Source organism: Salminus brasiliensis, chromosome 11 (genome assembly GCF_030463535.1).
Source record: "Salminus brasiliensis chromosome 11, fSalBra1.hap2, whole genome shotgun sequence".
NCBI lineage: Eukaryota > Metazoa > Chordata > Actinopteri > Characiformes > Bryconidae > Salminus > Salminus brasiliensis.
Window position 1 is genome coordinate 18203350 of NC_132888.1, and position 17072 is coordinate 18220421.

The 17072-nt window shown below is 42.4% G+C and overlaps 1 protein-coding gene across 2 annotated transcripts in view; it reads left to right on the forward strand.

Moving 5' to 3' along the window:
- The first annotated feature begins 4297 nt into the window (after positions 1-4297).
- The window catches only part of usp32 (ubiquitin specific peptidase 32), a 45519-nt gene continuing 32744 nt past the window's right edge, over positions 4298-17072 (forward strand). For both annotated transcript variants that reach the window (XM_072692035.1, XM_072692037.1), the window contains exons 1-2: positions 4298-4500; positions 14886-15013. In XM_072692035.1, the coding sequence (XP_072548136.1) occupies positions 4443-4500; positions 14886-15013 (186 nt within the window). In that variant the 5' untranslated portion in view covers positions 4298-4442. The remainder of the gene's footprint in view (positions 4501-14885; positions 15014-17072) is intronic.

Sequence of the window (17072 nt, forward strand, 5' to 3'; positions counted from 1 at the left end):
CGGCGTCTTCAATGGGTGCAACTGAATGCACTCATTAGAAGTGGTGTCCACAAACATTTGGACATATAGTGTATTTCACATCAAACCATTTTGAATATTGTTGGTAATAAATAAATTGCCACATTACTGTTTATTATACAGACATTTTGGAAAATAGGTAGATTGACCCTTTAACCAATTGACATGGATTATGGGAGGTCTACAGTGATTTCGGCATGCTAACAATGCTAACTGGAAGCTAGCTATCACCTTTGTAGACATTGTAACACAGTGAAAGCTGTGTCTTGGCTAAAGGGATACCTGTGTGTACAGTACTAGTCAAAGGTTTGGACACTCCTTAAATTCAGTGACTTTTCATTATTTTAATATTTTCTGCATTGTAGATTAATACTAAACTCATCGGAACTATGAAGAAAAACATTTGCAATTATTTAGTAAGCAAAAAAAGTGTTCAACAACCCAGAATATGTTTTATATTTTAGATTTTTCAAAGTAGGCACCTCTTGCTTAGATGACAGCCTTGCACATCTTGGTGTTTTCTCAGTCAGCTTCATGAGGTGGTCACCTGAAATGGCTTTCAGTTCACAGCTGTGCCAGGTCAAGAGTTCGTTACTTTAATTTCTTGCCCTCTTAATGTGTCTGAGAGCAACAGAGGTGGAGTTGGTAGACAGTGGACTGCCCTATTTGAGTAACGCTCTAATCCAGATTAAGGCACAAACTACTAGAAAAAAATGAAACACTAATTAAGAATACAACGACAGTCTTTAACTTCACCATTACTTTTAAAAACGAAGGTCAGTCGTTCCGCAACATTTCAAGAACTTTCCTCAAACGCAGTTGCAAAGACCATCGAACGTTATGATGAGACTGGCCCCAGTGTTAGTTACCAGCCTCAGAAACCGCAAGTTAACTAACAGCACCCCAGATAACAGCCCACCTAAATGCTTCAGAGTATTTTGGTTGGTTTAACACTTTTACATTTTCTACATGATTCCTTATGCGTTCATTCATAGTCTTGTGAATGACTTCAGTATTAATTTACAATGTAGGAAAAAAATTAAAAATAAATAAAATAAAAAAATAAAAACACTAAATAAGAAACTTTTGACTGGTGCTGTATGTAAGTATGTATTTATTAATTTATATTTATATGAATTTATATAAAACGTTAACCCTTACATTTAAAACGTTCATAAATGTCTCGTGCACATCATCCACACACAGAGGTCATGACAGGCTGAACCATTAAGCTGGATGGGAACTCATTACTACTCATTATACACTATAACATCATCTATTTTCAGCCCCAGCTGGAGGTTGTAAGACCTTACCATCTAGCAGAGCAGATAAAACATACACAGGGAGAAAAAGGTCAGGGTGGGAGAACACACACCAGGCGATGAGCACCAGAAGAGCCCGAATGTAACCTGTAGATCAGAGAACATCAACGATGTCTGTGCCACCATCACTGAGACGCTTCTAGTGCTATAGCCAGCTCTCTCCATAAACACTCACCTATTATATTAGGAACATACAGACAGACGTGGAGCGCCATATTAAACACTGAGACGTGCCCTGGTTTTGGCTAACAGACTACAGGTAGACAGGTTCTCTATTCAGCGTCCTCCTTGTTTTGGGATGGACAAGATCCTGAGGCGAATCCTGACAGACGCTGATCGACCAAACTGGGCCTCTTATTTGGGTTTCTATATTACACAAACCAGAGCATTAAAACAGAGCAACCGACTGTCATTCGTTTGGCATCTCCTACACCTCGCCTCGGCCGTGATTTAACGCACCTTGAGTACTTACCATCCTACTGCCATCCACTGTGAACACACAGCAGCGTTGTGCATTTATGCAATTCACACATGGGTCCACAGAGGGCGCCAAATGAGCGCTTTCAGCTACACAAGCTCTATAAGCCTCCTGTAACTCATTCAATGAATCAGTCACATGTCAAAATAGCACAGTTTCGGACTGGAGCTACGAGACCAATATAACTGATTTAGTTACTTAGCCTCAGAAGCAAATTTCAGAGACAAAACATGCAGTGGCTATATTTTGTTATCCTTTTGAGTTGGTGTTTTTTTTTTTTTATGTCATTTAGGGAGACCATACGTCCTCTTTTGAGATGTGAATAATGCATCCGAGCTGGATTTATACGTTGAGTAAAAGTACTGGATTTCGCAGTGATTTCCCGTTAGAGAATCAGGTTGCTTCTCCTGCCGCCATGCATTCTGTTTAAGCCCCGCCTTCTCCCCGCCACTATTGGTCTATATGCACCTGCATCCACATCAACCATTGGTCAGCCTGCTTCACACCACAGCCGATTGGCCACAGCCTAAAGCTGCCTAAACGCAAATGTAGATTAAAAAAGCAAGCTGTGTTTTTTTGCTTTTCTTTATTTAATTTAGTCTTGCTGAATGAACTAATGTTTATGTAGTAATTCTCATTAATATAATTGCATGATTTTAGAGATATTTAACTCACACACATGCTGCCACGCTCTTACAACTTAGGCCCCCAAGCCACAACAACCTAACCACGATGGACAGTATAGCCGGTATGTCCTCAGTGTCTTCTTCTTTGAAAGCCAGACATGCACCTCATGTTAATCAAAGCCCAATTCAGTAACATAATATTCCCATATTGTTTAAAGAGCAGAAACAGATTCATTCTATGCAGTGTTAAAAGAAAAAAAGTCAAACCAAGTAACATTTATTGAAAACATCAAACTATGAAATACAATATGAAGGAGATTTCACTATAAGAAATAAAAGACACATACAGTCTTAAAAAAATCTTTACCAATTGAATGTTTTTTCACACCCCGACATCTATAAAAATGGCTCTTTATGATACCAATTGAGGTCTTCAATGGCATCACTCAAAAAGCCAAGTGTAGCGTCAACATCTTAATATCATAAATACAAAACTTAAGTTATCTCTAAGTCTATCCTGTTCACTTTTAGTCTCAGAAAGTCATGAGGTTTTTGTCATTAATTATTAAAAGTGCTCCTGGCGTTATTTTGTTCCATTTTAACAATGAATATGTTAAACATTAGACATATATTTGGCTTTTCAAGGCAGAGGAAAATACAGCTGTGTACCTAACTTTCTGCAGTATGATTTATTCTGGAAAAAGACAAAAGAACTATAAATACAAAGGAATCACCTGAACGGTACCTCACTGACAGTAGGGAAGGTCAAATACAGTTAAAACACCTCTTCTTGGGACACCATTAGGATGTTCATTGTCTGCTATCTATCCGCAATCAGAAAACATCATCTTTCTTTAAAGGAAGAGTTTGCTGGAAAACAATTGTACAGAATTTTCTCAGTACATATGTTAAGGTGTGTATCAACTGAAACCTTGTTTATGTGACACAGACTTCTATTATATTAGCCTTCTGTATAACTCTAAAGAAGCCAAATTCAGACACCAAACATGCCTTGGCTAATCGGCTACATTTGGGCTAAGGGGAATTTTTTTTTTTTTTTTTTTTTTTTTTTACGTGTCCAATAGATGGAGAAGTAAGCACATTTCTATTGGAAAAAAGTGGAATTTCACCATTTTTTTTTTATTTCTACACATTAAAGTCAGTCAGAGTGGTTTGGTGTGAACATGTTGAACTCTGATTTATTTACAGTACTGGTGATAGGAACGAATCGTGATGTTTACAGCAGATACATTTAGTTTTAACAAAATGTGTTGTCAGAGTTTTATATGAATGTTGATGATGGTAAAATACCAGTTAAATTTCTTTGGGATTTGAGACTGAAACTTTAACACAAAGCTTTGTCAGCATGCGTCAAATGACGTCTGGTTCCTATCACTACATCTCTCAACAGTTCTGACTCTGTGAGTTTCTCTAGAATGGTGCATTTCACATTAAATCTTGTTTAAATTACTTTGTTTACATCTTGACAATTACATTATTTTGGACTTTAAAAAATACGGTGGACTTTTCCTTTAAGTTCACTCATTTGTACTGGACAGTTCGATCAGTTTTCAGCTTTACATCCTGCTTGGTCAAATATCACCCCTGAAACACTCCACACACACACACACACACACACACACACACACACACACACACACACACACACACACACACACACACACACACACACACACCACAACAACAACAACAACGCCTCTACTATCCGCCTCTCCACTCGGTTGTCAGGTGACGTGCCGGAGTCGAGGTCACGTGACCGGGGCCGCGGAGGCGCGTCACTCGCGTCACTCGCTGCAACCCAAAACCGGAGTTTGGAGCGAAGCGACGCGGATCTGCTCGGAGAGAGAGAGAGAGAAAGAGAGAGAGACACAGAGAGAGACAGAGAGGGAGAGAGAGAGACGGGCACCAAGGCAACAGGCGCCGCTCCCGCGCGCAGCGGCTTCTATTTACATGACAGTCCAGTGAAATGAGGGCAACATGGGAGCCAAAGAGTCACGGATAGGCTTCCTTACTTACGACGAGGCCGTCAGAAGAGGTAACCGTTAATCGCTTTGCCGTTAATCGCGGATTGCCGACGCTCTTCACCTGGTTAGCTTTAGCAGGTTGTTGCCCGAGAGGCTCGGCGCTAACGCGGCTCGGCTTCAACCAGCGCTCGGCAGACATATTGAGCCGTTACCGCTGCTGCCTAGCCGCGCAGCTAACCGGGGCTTGTTGTTTGAGGCTGGGCTTGTAGGTGCGGTCTGACTCTTGTGGACATGCGTTCTTTCGTGTTAGCTATCTAAGTGGTTCATACAGCCCTACAAGCAGCAGCGTGTCACTTCGTACTGTGTGTGTGTGTGTGTGTTCGTGGTAGCTATGTGGGCAGGGAGCGTTAGCTTAGCTCCCACAGATCCAGGGCAGGGCGTCTCGACTGAGTTTTTGTCTCGGTTCTGACCCTCCCTCCCTCCACCTGCTCACGTTTCTTCACTGTTTACGCGTCTAGCTGAAACGTGTTTATCGACACCGGCCATATTAAAGACTTTGTATTCGGTATTTTTCTTAATACACGTGAAAAATAACTTATTTTTGAGTGCTGTCGGCTCGTAATAGTCTAATCAGAGTTTGTTTACAACTCGCTGCTGCTGCTGCTGCTGCTGCTGCTGTCAGGCTCAACATGACCCTCTGTGGTGGAACCCAACCCGCGGGCTGGAGCTCTGTTACACCAGCGTTATAAGCGTCCACAGGTCTAAAGGACACCTGCCCATCCCACGTTCCTTCTGTAATCAAGGATGTTACAAGGGGTCCCACCGCCACATTTAGCCACTTTTAGCCACTTTTCTGCATTAAAGGGCTTTACATTAGATATTGGAACCTAGCTGTGAGGATTTGATTGCGTTCAGCTACGGTTGCTGGGGTCAGGTGCTGATGTTGGGTGATTAACTTGGTTCTGGGTCACAGTCTAGGCCTAGATATGAATGTAAGTAGACAAATGATTAAACATGACGCAGCATTTGAAAGAGAACAAAGTAATGACAGTTTGAATAGTCCAACTTGCTCTGAAAGCATGTTTATTGTAGATAAACATTATGGCTTGGAGTTATAGATCACATGGTTGTGGGTTTGAGACTTAGACTCTGCTCACTGACCCCGGCTTTTGCTGGGATATGCGAATACTTACAAGTACTAGTATATCTGACAATAAAGGCACAGTATATTCCAACTGCGTGTTTTATTACAAAGAGCATAATTCTTAATGATTAATTGTTTACTGGGATGCAAATATTTTATAATAATGCATGTAATAGGTTTTGATGCCAGTTTCTAAAATCTCACAGGTTGAGAATTTCTCTCGGTTTCAGAGTATCTTGATCAATATCAAATGTGAAAATGTTGCATTTTGTGATATAATATTTTTACCATATATCGCCCACCCCTGCTCCAACTCATCCCAAAGTGGTGATTGGTCTCCATTAGGCCAGAGAACGCACTTCCGCTCCTTCACAACCACGATGATGAGGGGCTTTATACCCCTCTAGTCAATGCTTGGTAATGGGCTTGTGATCTTAGGCTTGTGTGTAGGCTTTCCAATGGAGATTATGAAAATTGTTTTGGCACAACTGAATCACTGATGAATTCACTAATTATGAACGTTGTTCGAATATCTTTGGACAGTATTCTAGGCCCATGTTGTGCTTCATAGACCTTGAACCGTTACTGTCTTGCCTCTTCAAAGACGACTTGGTTCATTCTCTTTTGCCTGCATTCACAGTTCATCCACAGATATGAATTAGTCATGAATACTTAGAAAGGCTCACTGTGCTCTATAGTGTGTGTGTCCACGCTTTCACAGAATGTTTCAGCTGTTGTCATATTTGCCATCATGCCCTCGGCACCGACTGCCTATTGATGTTCATTTTGCTGTAATAAAGCTCTGAAGTGTTGGCTGTAAAGACTTTGTCTCTGCTAGGAAATGAGCACACCACAGTAAATGTCCTTAGACCTACTGTATAGTCCAGCAAAACACTGATCAAAGTGCAAGACTCTTATACAAGATCTGTGCGCTGATTAAACTGATTGTTACTGGCTGCAGATGCAGTAGCATGTTCATTGATTTCGGGAATGATTCCACCCTCAGGCTTTAATCAATCATCGGCTGCTGAAAGAATAAAGAAATCGAGACCTGGATGGATTCTGTGGTTCTTCTTCAAGCGAGAGTTAACAATTATTTTGTTCTATAAAGGTGTAAAAGCTTCTGCATGCTAGCGATTGTGTCTTTCAAAAGTTCAAGAGCAGATTAGAGATACTGGAGGAGATGCTGACGAGACGTTCTGTATCGAGGAATGGCTGTAACGATCCCCTGTATCCTGTTCTGCGTATCACTAATTGCACCATTCAGTGTTTTATAAGATGTGTTTATGATGTTTTCTGCAACGCAAAAGCAGAGCATATATAAAAGGACAACTGCGACTTATTTTGTGTTTTGCCATCCTGCTTCTGTTGAAACGTTTGCTTATATACGATATGGCTGAAAGTTTATGGACACTTCATCAGAATCAGTTTATTTTGCCAAGTTTATTACACGTGCGATGTGCATGTATGGATATGTACGTAAGCTGATTTGAGGAATGATAAAGTCTACTACTATTTATAGTTTGTTAAAGAATTATATTAAAATGTTGTAGATGTGAAAATGTGCATTTATGGCACAGGATGGAGTCACAGTAAGGGTGGTTGTACAGTTCCATGTAAAGTGGGAGGTGTCCACACTGGTTGATGAGTGCCACAACCCTTGGGAAAAAGCTGTAATCATGTATATCTGTGCTAATGTTCTGAGTCTTTTACCGAAGGTACCCACACAAAGCTTGTCTGGTCTTTGTGGAGAAGTACTGCCAATAGAATAGGACTCTCTGGAGCAGATGTCAACCTACTCGCAGTGATCATTGTCTTGTTCTTATGAGCTGGACAATCTAAACCAGATGTTCATGGACTATGTAAGGATGGACTGGATGATCACTATGTGGAACTGGATAATCAGGGCCTATGGCAGGTTGAACTTCTTCAGATTTCCATGTGGGCTGTGAAAGCAGTGTTCCTGTGGGCTGTGTTCCTCTCCCACAGGTCCTTGGATATGGTGATATCCTGGACCCAGTGTGTCTTCCACAATCAAGACTACTAAAAAGGAGTTTGTCTTCACTGTCCTCTCGTCCTCTTGTGAGCTCAGGTACTGATGCTGGACAATCTGCCCTGGATCATAAATAACTCCAGCTCCTCTCAGATGTATGGAAGACTGTTCCAAATTTCCTGAGAACAGTTTTTTTTCTGCTATACAGCCCAAGGCTGGGGGTTCCATACCCCTTTAGCTGATGCTTTACATTAGAGATGGTGAGCTTAGGCTTGTGTGGGCTTTACTAATTACCTGGGGTTTCCACAAACCTTTGGACATACAGCGTGTATTTCCCCAATACTACATGAGTGGGAAGTAATATTGGGAGGGTATTTTTGTACATGCGAACTAACAGCTGCCAAAACACTGTTCCTGTTTTTTTGGAGGGAGGGAAGAAAGAAAGAAAGCATGCAAGGAAGCTTTGGACGAGACAGACAGATGGTGTAGACAGTATTCCTGAGGCGCTCATGTCAGAAGGACATGGAGTGTGTGTGATGAGAGCAGAGGTGCTCGTCAGTCTGACGTTTGCAGAAGACTGGCGGCGTCCAGTCAGCCCCCACCTTGATGAATAAGCAACACACTGCTGTTGGTTTGCATTCATTTGCATCTTGTTTATATCTCTTTCCGGAACCACAGGTCCGGGTTTTTTTTATTATTATTATCGTCAAAGTGACGACTGCCACAGTGAAAACACAGCTCAATTTCCCTGCAATGTCCGCTTCCCATCATCCCTCGCATGTTGACTTTAGTGACCTTCAGTGCTGTGGAGTGGCAGAACAGGCTAAATATTCTAATGTTGCTGATGGTGAATGGAAACAGTAGCCACCAGTTAGGATGATGATTGTATGCGCTAATCTCAAGCATGAACCTTGCTGATGGAACTTTCTCTCTAAGTGCTCTGTATGTCCAAAAGTTTGTGGCTACCACTTCTTATGGGTGCATTCAGTTGTATTAAACTGCATCTATTACTGATGCAGGTGTTTAGTTGCTCATGCCAGTTTGTATCATCTTTATAGGAAAGCACTGTCAACAGAAGGGGAATGGGAATTGTCTGGAGCAGACACACGCAAGCCTAAGGTCACCGTTTCCAGTGTCGAGTGTCGGCTAGAGGGGTATAAAGCCCTCAGCACTGGGCTGTGAAGCTGTGAAGCTGTGGAACTGCATTCTACTGTGTGGTTGAGCTCTGTCCAGTACCTTTGGGATGAGTGGAAGTGGTCTCCATGAAACTAATCATTTAGTACCTAACCATACTAGTGCTCCTGTGGCTGATTACAATCAAATCCTTCCAGCAATGTTGCACAATCTAGTAGAAAGTCTTTCTTGAAGAGTAGAAAGAGAGGGAACAGATGGAAAACAAAAATCTTTGTAATGATGTTGTCCTTTAAAGAAACAGTTGATGAATGGGTGTCCACAAACTTTTAACCAAACAGTGTATGTTTTCCATTTCTTCAGACACAGACTGTGAGTGTGTGATGAGTGCGAGCTTAGGGTTAGTTAATGTGGAGTCATGATTTTGTAGCCTGGTGGTTTTGTTGATGTCATAGCATTGTAATACAAATAGTCAACAAACAGTGAGCCTTTTCCATTACGCCTTACTCGCTCTACTTTTCCCATCCACCCAAAGTCGCAGGAGTCAATTGATGTTTTTTTAATTTACTGTGTTCAGCCGGGATCCTTTTGCAAAAGGTTTGCAAAACAAGGACGTTTGCTCACATTTAATAGCCAGAGCTTTTAAACCACCCTAAGCACGTGTTCATAAATATCCAAGCTTGTTTGGCGTGAGCGCACCAGAAAATTATAGGATGTCCACACAGTGCTTCACGCCTGCTGCTGGTAAGCCAGCTGACGGTGCTTTCTCTCTCTCTCTTTATCTCTCTCATGCTCTCTAGCACTCTCTCGCTCTTTCTTTCTGTCTCATTTTCCTTTCCACCGTCACTTTCTCTCTTTTGCCCTCTCTCACTGTCTCTCTCTTTGTCTCTCTTGCCCTTTTTCTCAAACAAATCTTTATGATTATGAAGTGTACAACATGTACATACATCTATAAAAACCTTACTAAAAATAATAGCTACAGTATTACAGTAAACCGTGTAGATATGGTGAGGCAGGTGTTACCCACTGACTCTTAGGCTGGTGACTCAGGCTCTCTTGCCCATCTTTCTTTTCATACCCATTCTATCTTTCTCACCCTCTCTCCCACTTCCTCTCTCTCACCCTCTTTTTCTGTCACCCTCTTCCTCTCTCTTTCTCACCCTCTTTTCCTCTTCTTTTGTCTCACCCTGTCTCTCTCTCTCCCTCTCTGTTACCCACTTCCTCTGTCTCATACTCTTTCTTTCTCTCAGCCTCTCCCTTTCTCTCACCCTCTTTACCTCTTCCTCTCTCTCTCTCTCTCCCCCCCTCTCTTTGTATTACGCTCTTCCTTTCTCTCGCCCTGTTCCCCTCTCACCATTTTCCCCTCTATCTCTCACAGCCTTTGCCTCTCCTGCCCTCTTCCTCTCTTTCCCCTTACCCTCTTCCTATCTTCCTCTCTTTCTGTTCTTTCTTCCTTCCTTCCTTCATTCACCCTCTTCCTCTCACACCCTGTCATTCACCCTCTTTCCCTATTCCTCTCTTTTTCTTCTTTTTGATCCTTCCTTTATTCACCCTACACCCCCCCTTCTCTTTCTTTCTCTTTCTTTCTCTTTCTCTGTGTGTGATGTAGAGCGAATACAGTCCCTCTGTTGCAGAATGACTGGGAGGTTCCACACTGGAGGATCAGACTGAGCTGTTTCACACACAGCTCCAGGAAATCAAGTTTTCCTTCATGTCGACTAACTCACATGTCAAATCCTTTGAACCGGTCCTGAGCCTGGAGTCCTCTCAGCTTTGAGGGCGAGGTTGCCTCTACCTACAGACCTACATATTAGGAGTGCTCTGGAAGCTCAAAGTAGGTCACATTTCTGGGTAGGAGAGAGTGCTGGAATTGATTTAACTGTAGGATATGATGCATCCTGAAGGCTCAAGTCACAAAACAAGGTGTGTATTATAGAAGTAGCAGTAAACCCCCTGCCCCCCCACCACCGCCACCACCCTCCATCCTTTTCATAAGTGACAGTCTTTGAAATTGGGTGGAAGCAAAAAGAAATCAAAGAAGCTGGGAAGGCTTCTAGCAGTCAGTTTATGGGGCTCTGTTGCAGTGGCTGTCATTTCAAAGTGATGAACTGTCACACGAGTCCCCAGCGGGAAACCTTTTTACATTTTCTCCTCATTTTCTCCACCACATTAACGAACAGCGCTCTGCGCCAGGCTTTCATGTGAGCCTAATTAACCATAATCTTGAAAGGATTATGAATGCAGCTAATATTTTCTAATACTCTTTTCAGAAAACAGGAGGAACAAGGCATGCAGATGGTTTGCCATGTTGTTGGTAGACTTTTTTTTTTGTGTGTGTGTGTGTGTGTGTGTGTGTGTGTGTGTGTGTTTTGTCCCTCATATGCTGTGAAGTTGTGGTTTCTAAGGTTTGTGTCGGGAGAGAGTGGGTCTGCACAGCTCACCAGGTTTAGCGTTCTCGAGCACTATAGTTGCAGTCGCTTCAGCCTGGAGCTCATTTCTCTATTTCATGTGTCCTTTTGACTTTGCACTCTGAGCTTTAATTTGGATTTGATGAGTTTCTTCTGTACACCCTGGGAGTGATCAGCGGCTGAAAATGTCCTGGTAATTCAATTTGCTGCAACTTTTTCGTGAGCAGGATGTTTTTGGGGTTTCTTTTCTTTTCTTTATGCATACCGAAGTAGCAGCAGTCTCGTGCTATCGCTCAGAATAATCTGCCATGGTAACTGGTCTTATGATTCGCTTAGCACTTCAGCATTTTCTCACACTCCAGCCTGTAAATTGCCTAAGCAAATGGTTTAATTGACCTTTAATGACTCTGGAACTGAGAGAGTCCTCTCACAGAGCGTGAGTTAAATTGGTTGGGTGGAAATGAAGTCGATCTCCCTTGCGATGTTATTCCCCACTAACAAAGGAGATATAATAATCAGATACTGTCGTTGTGAATTTCAATGCATTACAGCTTTAGCTGTCTCTGCTAAGACCTGACTGACCTTGAAGGTTGGAGGGAAAATCGGCTTCTCAGGATCTGCTTATGTGTGTGTAACCCCTGCACTAGACCTTTCCTCAGCAAAGAGTAATGCTCTGTGCCTCCAGACCTTTGAAACAGGAGATCTTTGTACTGTCCTGACGGGTTGAAGTATCTCTGGAACCTTTGCTTAGCCCTAGACCTTTTTTATGACCCCCTTAAGCTCTAAAGTGTTTCCTTTTATTCTCCCCTCTGTCGCAAGTTCATGAAACTGAGTTCCTGGTGTCGTCACAGCACCCAACGTGTCCCTTCCTTCCTGCCGCAGAAGATGGTTAATGTTTGCATTGTTTGCCTTGTAGAAGAGGATTATTGGCCTTTATTGTGAGTGAATAAAGACCTTTGTAAGGAGTAAGTGATCTTTTATGATTTGCAGGACATTTCAGTGCATAAAAGAACAGTGTTAACGGTTCAGCAATGCTGTCTGCTAATGGGTTTGTTCTGTCTGCAGATGAATAGTCACTGCAGCACAGCTTGGACCAAACTACAGAGTTTCCTTTCTGTTCCTTAGGACTTCCTAGTCTAGCGCTGTGAGTAAGAATACGATTGAGTAGGATTCTCTTGTACATGCAGGGTCAAAAACCTACATTCAGCACATCCATAGCCAGGGATACACTGCTGGTTGGCTGTAGTCTGATCATGTTTCAGACCAGTCGGGCAATATCAAACGTTTGATATTTTTTGTCCCGACTTGACTCTGACTTAGTCTGAACAGCTTAGACCAAACTATGGAGCTTCTTTTCTGTTCCCCCGAGACCGTCTAGTGCTGTGAACAAGAATTTGATTGAATATGATTCTCTTGTTAAGCTTGACATGTCACTGTTTTCTGGCTGGTCTCCCTTCTGCGCACCATGAGGCCCCTGCAACTTATCCAGAATGCAGCTGCACGGGTCTTCTTCAACGTTTCTAAATTCAGCTACGTAACTTCTCTGCTGCGTTCTCTTCACTGGCTTCCTGTTGCTGCCCGCATCAGATTCAAAACCCTGGGGCTGGCCTACAAAGCCAAGAACGGACCAACCCCTCCGTACTTGATGGCAATGCTCAAATGCCGATCTGCACCATGAGCCCTTTGAGCTTCAAGTGTGGCTCGGATTGACCCACCATCCCTTAAAATCCACTGAAGACAAGCGTCCAGGCTTTTTTTCTGTCCTGGCACCGAAGTGGTGGAATGAACTTCCACTGGGTGTCCGAACAGCAGAGTCACTTGCTTTCTTTGTATTATGGTCTCAATATTGACTTGTGTTTAGTAGTGCCTAAGCTTAGAGGTATCTTTTGAATTTTTGGTCTAGTCGCTTTCTGGATAAGAGCGTCTGCTAAATGCCATAAATGTAAATGTACTGTTTTTTTAGGCTTGTAGGTCGGGTGAAAACATCTGCCCGCACAGTTAACCTCGGCCGCAGCTCTTTGTTGCTCATTTAGCCGGAAAACATTGCGGCGGGACCCGAACTAAAGAAAGGTAACAACAAAAGGCAGGAAAGTACTAGCAGTTTGGGGGCTGTTCTGTGGCAGTGGCCATCATAATGCAGCTTGGCCTAGGCTGTGGTCATAAATTAGCTTCATCTCCCTGTACAGCCACGCTAGGGACTCAAAAGAGCCTTCTTTTCATTACTGCTGGGCACAGCTGTAACTTTAGGATTTCATGACTGTATCGTCATTATTTTTTTTTTGTGGTTGTGCAGAGCTCTGTACAGCCCCCTTGGTCTCCTTTGTTACCACAGTGCTTCTTGCAGTGGAAAGTCCATTCTTTGCACCACTCTCAGGAAGGCATGGCTGAGAATGCCCCGCCATGCATTGTGTGCTGCAGAAAAGTTATTGCATCATGCGGTGAAAGTGGGGTCTTACTTGGCTCTGAGCCCTGGGTGGATGTGGCAGGGCTTCAGCTGATGCTCTAATGTATTGTACCAGCCAGGAAAGGTGGGGACATGGCTAAAACAACTAAAATGTCCTTTGTTGTACCTTAACCAGATGCTTTTGGTAGCCATCAGCAAGCCTGTGAACAAGCAGAATTCTTGTTGGATATTCTTGGCTGAATGAAGTTCAATTACATGTGTTGGTTTCCTTGCACAGAACCGACTAAGCACAGTCTTGGTTTGAGAACGTGTTAAGGAATTCTGAGGTAGTATTCCTTCTTCATTATTCAATCCACTTTGTGAAATGTACCAGTTCTAGTAGAAGCATGATTCTACCACCACCATGCTTGACAGTTGACAGTGTTTATGGGGTTAACTACCTCAAAAAATCTTTGTCTCTGGCCACAAAAACTTTCAGGTCTGCTGCAAACTTGAGTTGCAGGTTGTCGGCTTTTGGAGCAGCCCTTCCTGTTCAAGATTATCTGAACATCTGAACCAATTTTCTTTGAGTGGCTGTTTGGGTCTTCTTCCAGACCTTGAAAAAGTGACTACACCTCCCAATAACTTGTACTTACGTTTGACATAGATTAGATCTAAAGCTCCCTATATGTGAACTGTGAAGCTGTAGCGCTTTTGAGGTGATTCCTGGAGTGATGGAGCTCCATTCATTTCATTAGGGATGAGTTTGAGTAATATTTGTGATCCAGAACTAGTCATTCGACATCAGAACAGAGTTCATTAATGCTTTTGTAAAGCATTACAAATTTTTTGTCAATCCAGAGAACACTTAGTGCAGCACAGTGGGGACAAACCTCTTTTTAATACTCTTAATTTTGGAAGAAACGTTGGATGAGCAGGTGTTCTTCTAACTGTAGTGTGTACATGCAGTTGTTATAGAACTCCTGACATTCAGAGAAACATATAATGATGGAATTAATTGTAATCCTGCCCACCCCTATCAGCCAGCACTAGGCTAGAAGTGCAGAGAATCAGCTGTGCCCTCCTATAAATGTCTAGGTTAAGTACAGACTGAAGGACCTATGAAGAACCGGGTGTGGTTGTGGGTAAATGTGTGTGCGTGTGCAATTAAGACAAAATGCTGACTCCAGCTTGTCCCCGTCATCGTAACTCTTAGAACCTTCAGAATGCTGTGCTGATGACATTGACCTTTCAGCCGTGTGCGTTTTTATACTCCTACGTGGTGTAGTATCAGTGCTGTTTTATCAGGATATGAAGACTAAAGCCCTCAGCACCTCTTTGCACTGTCTGCTGAAATGAGTAGCCATTCATGTCTGTCTTTTTGTTGTTGTTCACAGTTACCGATGTGGAGCTCAAACGGCTCAAAGATGCCTTTAAAAGAACCAGCGGCCTGTCCGCCTACATGACACAGCAGTGCTTCTTTAGGGAGGTACTGGGAGATGGCGTCCCCCCCAAGGTTGCAGAGGTAAGCCTGGCTCCAACACACAGTCAGCACTTAAACCATCATACCTCTCCTATTCCCTTTAACTTACAAAAACGACATGCAGTCGCTTCTTTCAGTCCCCTGGCCATCCTCCTACTTGTTGGTTTGTGACTCGGTGTAGATGTTTTGTCAACAGCAAATTTCCTGGCTGAGTCATTGTGCCCTACAGCAAAGAATTTTACCCATGCTTCTGCCTGTCGTAGCATACTGCAGTTACGCTTAAGGGCTTTCTGTGGTTTAACCCTATTTAAAAACAAAAAACAGCTCTCATTTTTCAATGTTTGGATTGGATTTCTGAGTTTTCTCTAGGAAAAGGAAGCAGATGTGACTTTCAGCTTACGCCTTAATTCTTCATAGCTAGCAAAGCTACAGTTTTGTTTAGTTGTTTTTTTTTTTTGTATGGATTTAGATCTTCATTTGTACAATTTGGAATTATGGATATTATATTGCTAACCACATTAAACTGAACGAATGTCTTCAGTTTTTATAGAAAAGTATTTTCTTCCCTTCAGAATGAAGGTTGCAGATTTATATGAGTCTGAGAAGGGTTTTTGTAAATATCTTAGAACAATTAAAAATCACTCGTTCCACTGTCCCCTAAATAATCTACAAGTGAAACAACTGCCAACATTGCCAGATTAGGCCAAATTCTTTAGCCCAAGAGCAGAACACAAACTAAGTAAAAAAGTCTCCAAAAATTCTGAAATGCTGTAAAGGACCTACAGGTAGCTTCTGCCACAGTTAATGACAAAGTACAGTACAGTCTTTTGTGTCCATTTCTAATGTGTCCATTATTGTTAGAAAAGCTCAAATGTCCAGAAGTTGAAAAATAAAGTTTTGTAGTTTGGGAGCTCCTGCCGATTTCGATTAATATTGTAATTTCTCTGCGCTTTCTGGTCATATATATATATATAGGCTGACCTTACTCTGCAGTCTAACTCTGGACTGCGTAAAAAAACGTCTGGAAAGAACTTTCAAAATTAAGTTTTATATGGGGTGTCCTCATTTTTTCACATGATTACGTACACCTGCTTAACTAGAAGAGTGGCAGTGTACTTTTGGTGCTGTCTCCATGGCAATCTGGGACCAAGGATCCATTCTTGCTAGACCCTTTCGTTTAAGTATCTTATCAGGGATTTAAAACAGCCATAAAGTTCAAAGGAAGAATTGGTCAATTTGGGTTGGCATATGGAGACATGCCTCAGACAGCAAATTGGGATCAAAATCTCAGTCCAGTGGAATCTTTATACTGCTCTTTAAAATCTTTTACTTTTTTTTTTTTTTTTTTTTTGCCCTCCCGAAGTTGTCTCGAACAGCCATCTGTGAGTTAATGATGTTTCTCATTAGGACCGTAGCGAAGACTCCCAATTTCTGCAGGGAAGGGCCTTCATAACTCTTATGCTCAGCTTTCAACTTTCAAATTGCATCCCTTAATGCCTAGAAGCTTGTAATTAGATCTGAAATTGCCACATGGTTGCTCACGTAGTGGGCCAGCCACAGTCAGAGCTGCGTATTGTGCTGATGCTATTGTTTGTATTTTAACAGAAACAAAAAGTTAGCAGAAGAGGATTTTCGCACTGCTATTGTTCGGCTTGATGCATTTCCCTTTTATACTCTTCTGCATTCTAACATTTGCCTGATTTGCTGAATACCACAGACCTGCCAGGGTCAGGAGCGGCTTTGATAAAGTGGTCTTTGTGGGGGCAACAGCAGGTTGCTGTAAATTTGTATATCTCAACGTTTGCCATAGTCCTTTCATCTGCCTACCCTGTCGACAGAAGTCAGTGCATCTGCCTCGCCCCCTGAGCCTTATTGCTCAGCATTCAGAGCGCTTTTGAAAAATATTGCACAAAGAACTGGGCTTTTGTACTTTCAGGAACCTGGCAGGCTCCTGCTTCTGCTGCGGTCAATGGTTGTCATAGGAACCACTATCTAAAAGCCTGTCATCATTTATTTTTGTGTTGTTGCTTTTGATCTGGCCTTTGGAGAACAGTGGCCCAGAACAAGAGTTACTGACACTCCAAGATTAAACCAGGGCTGA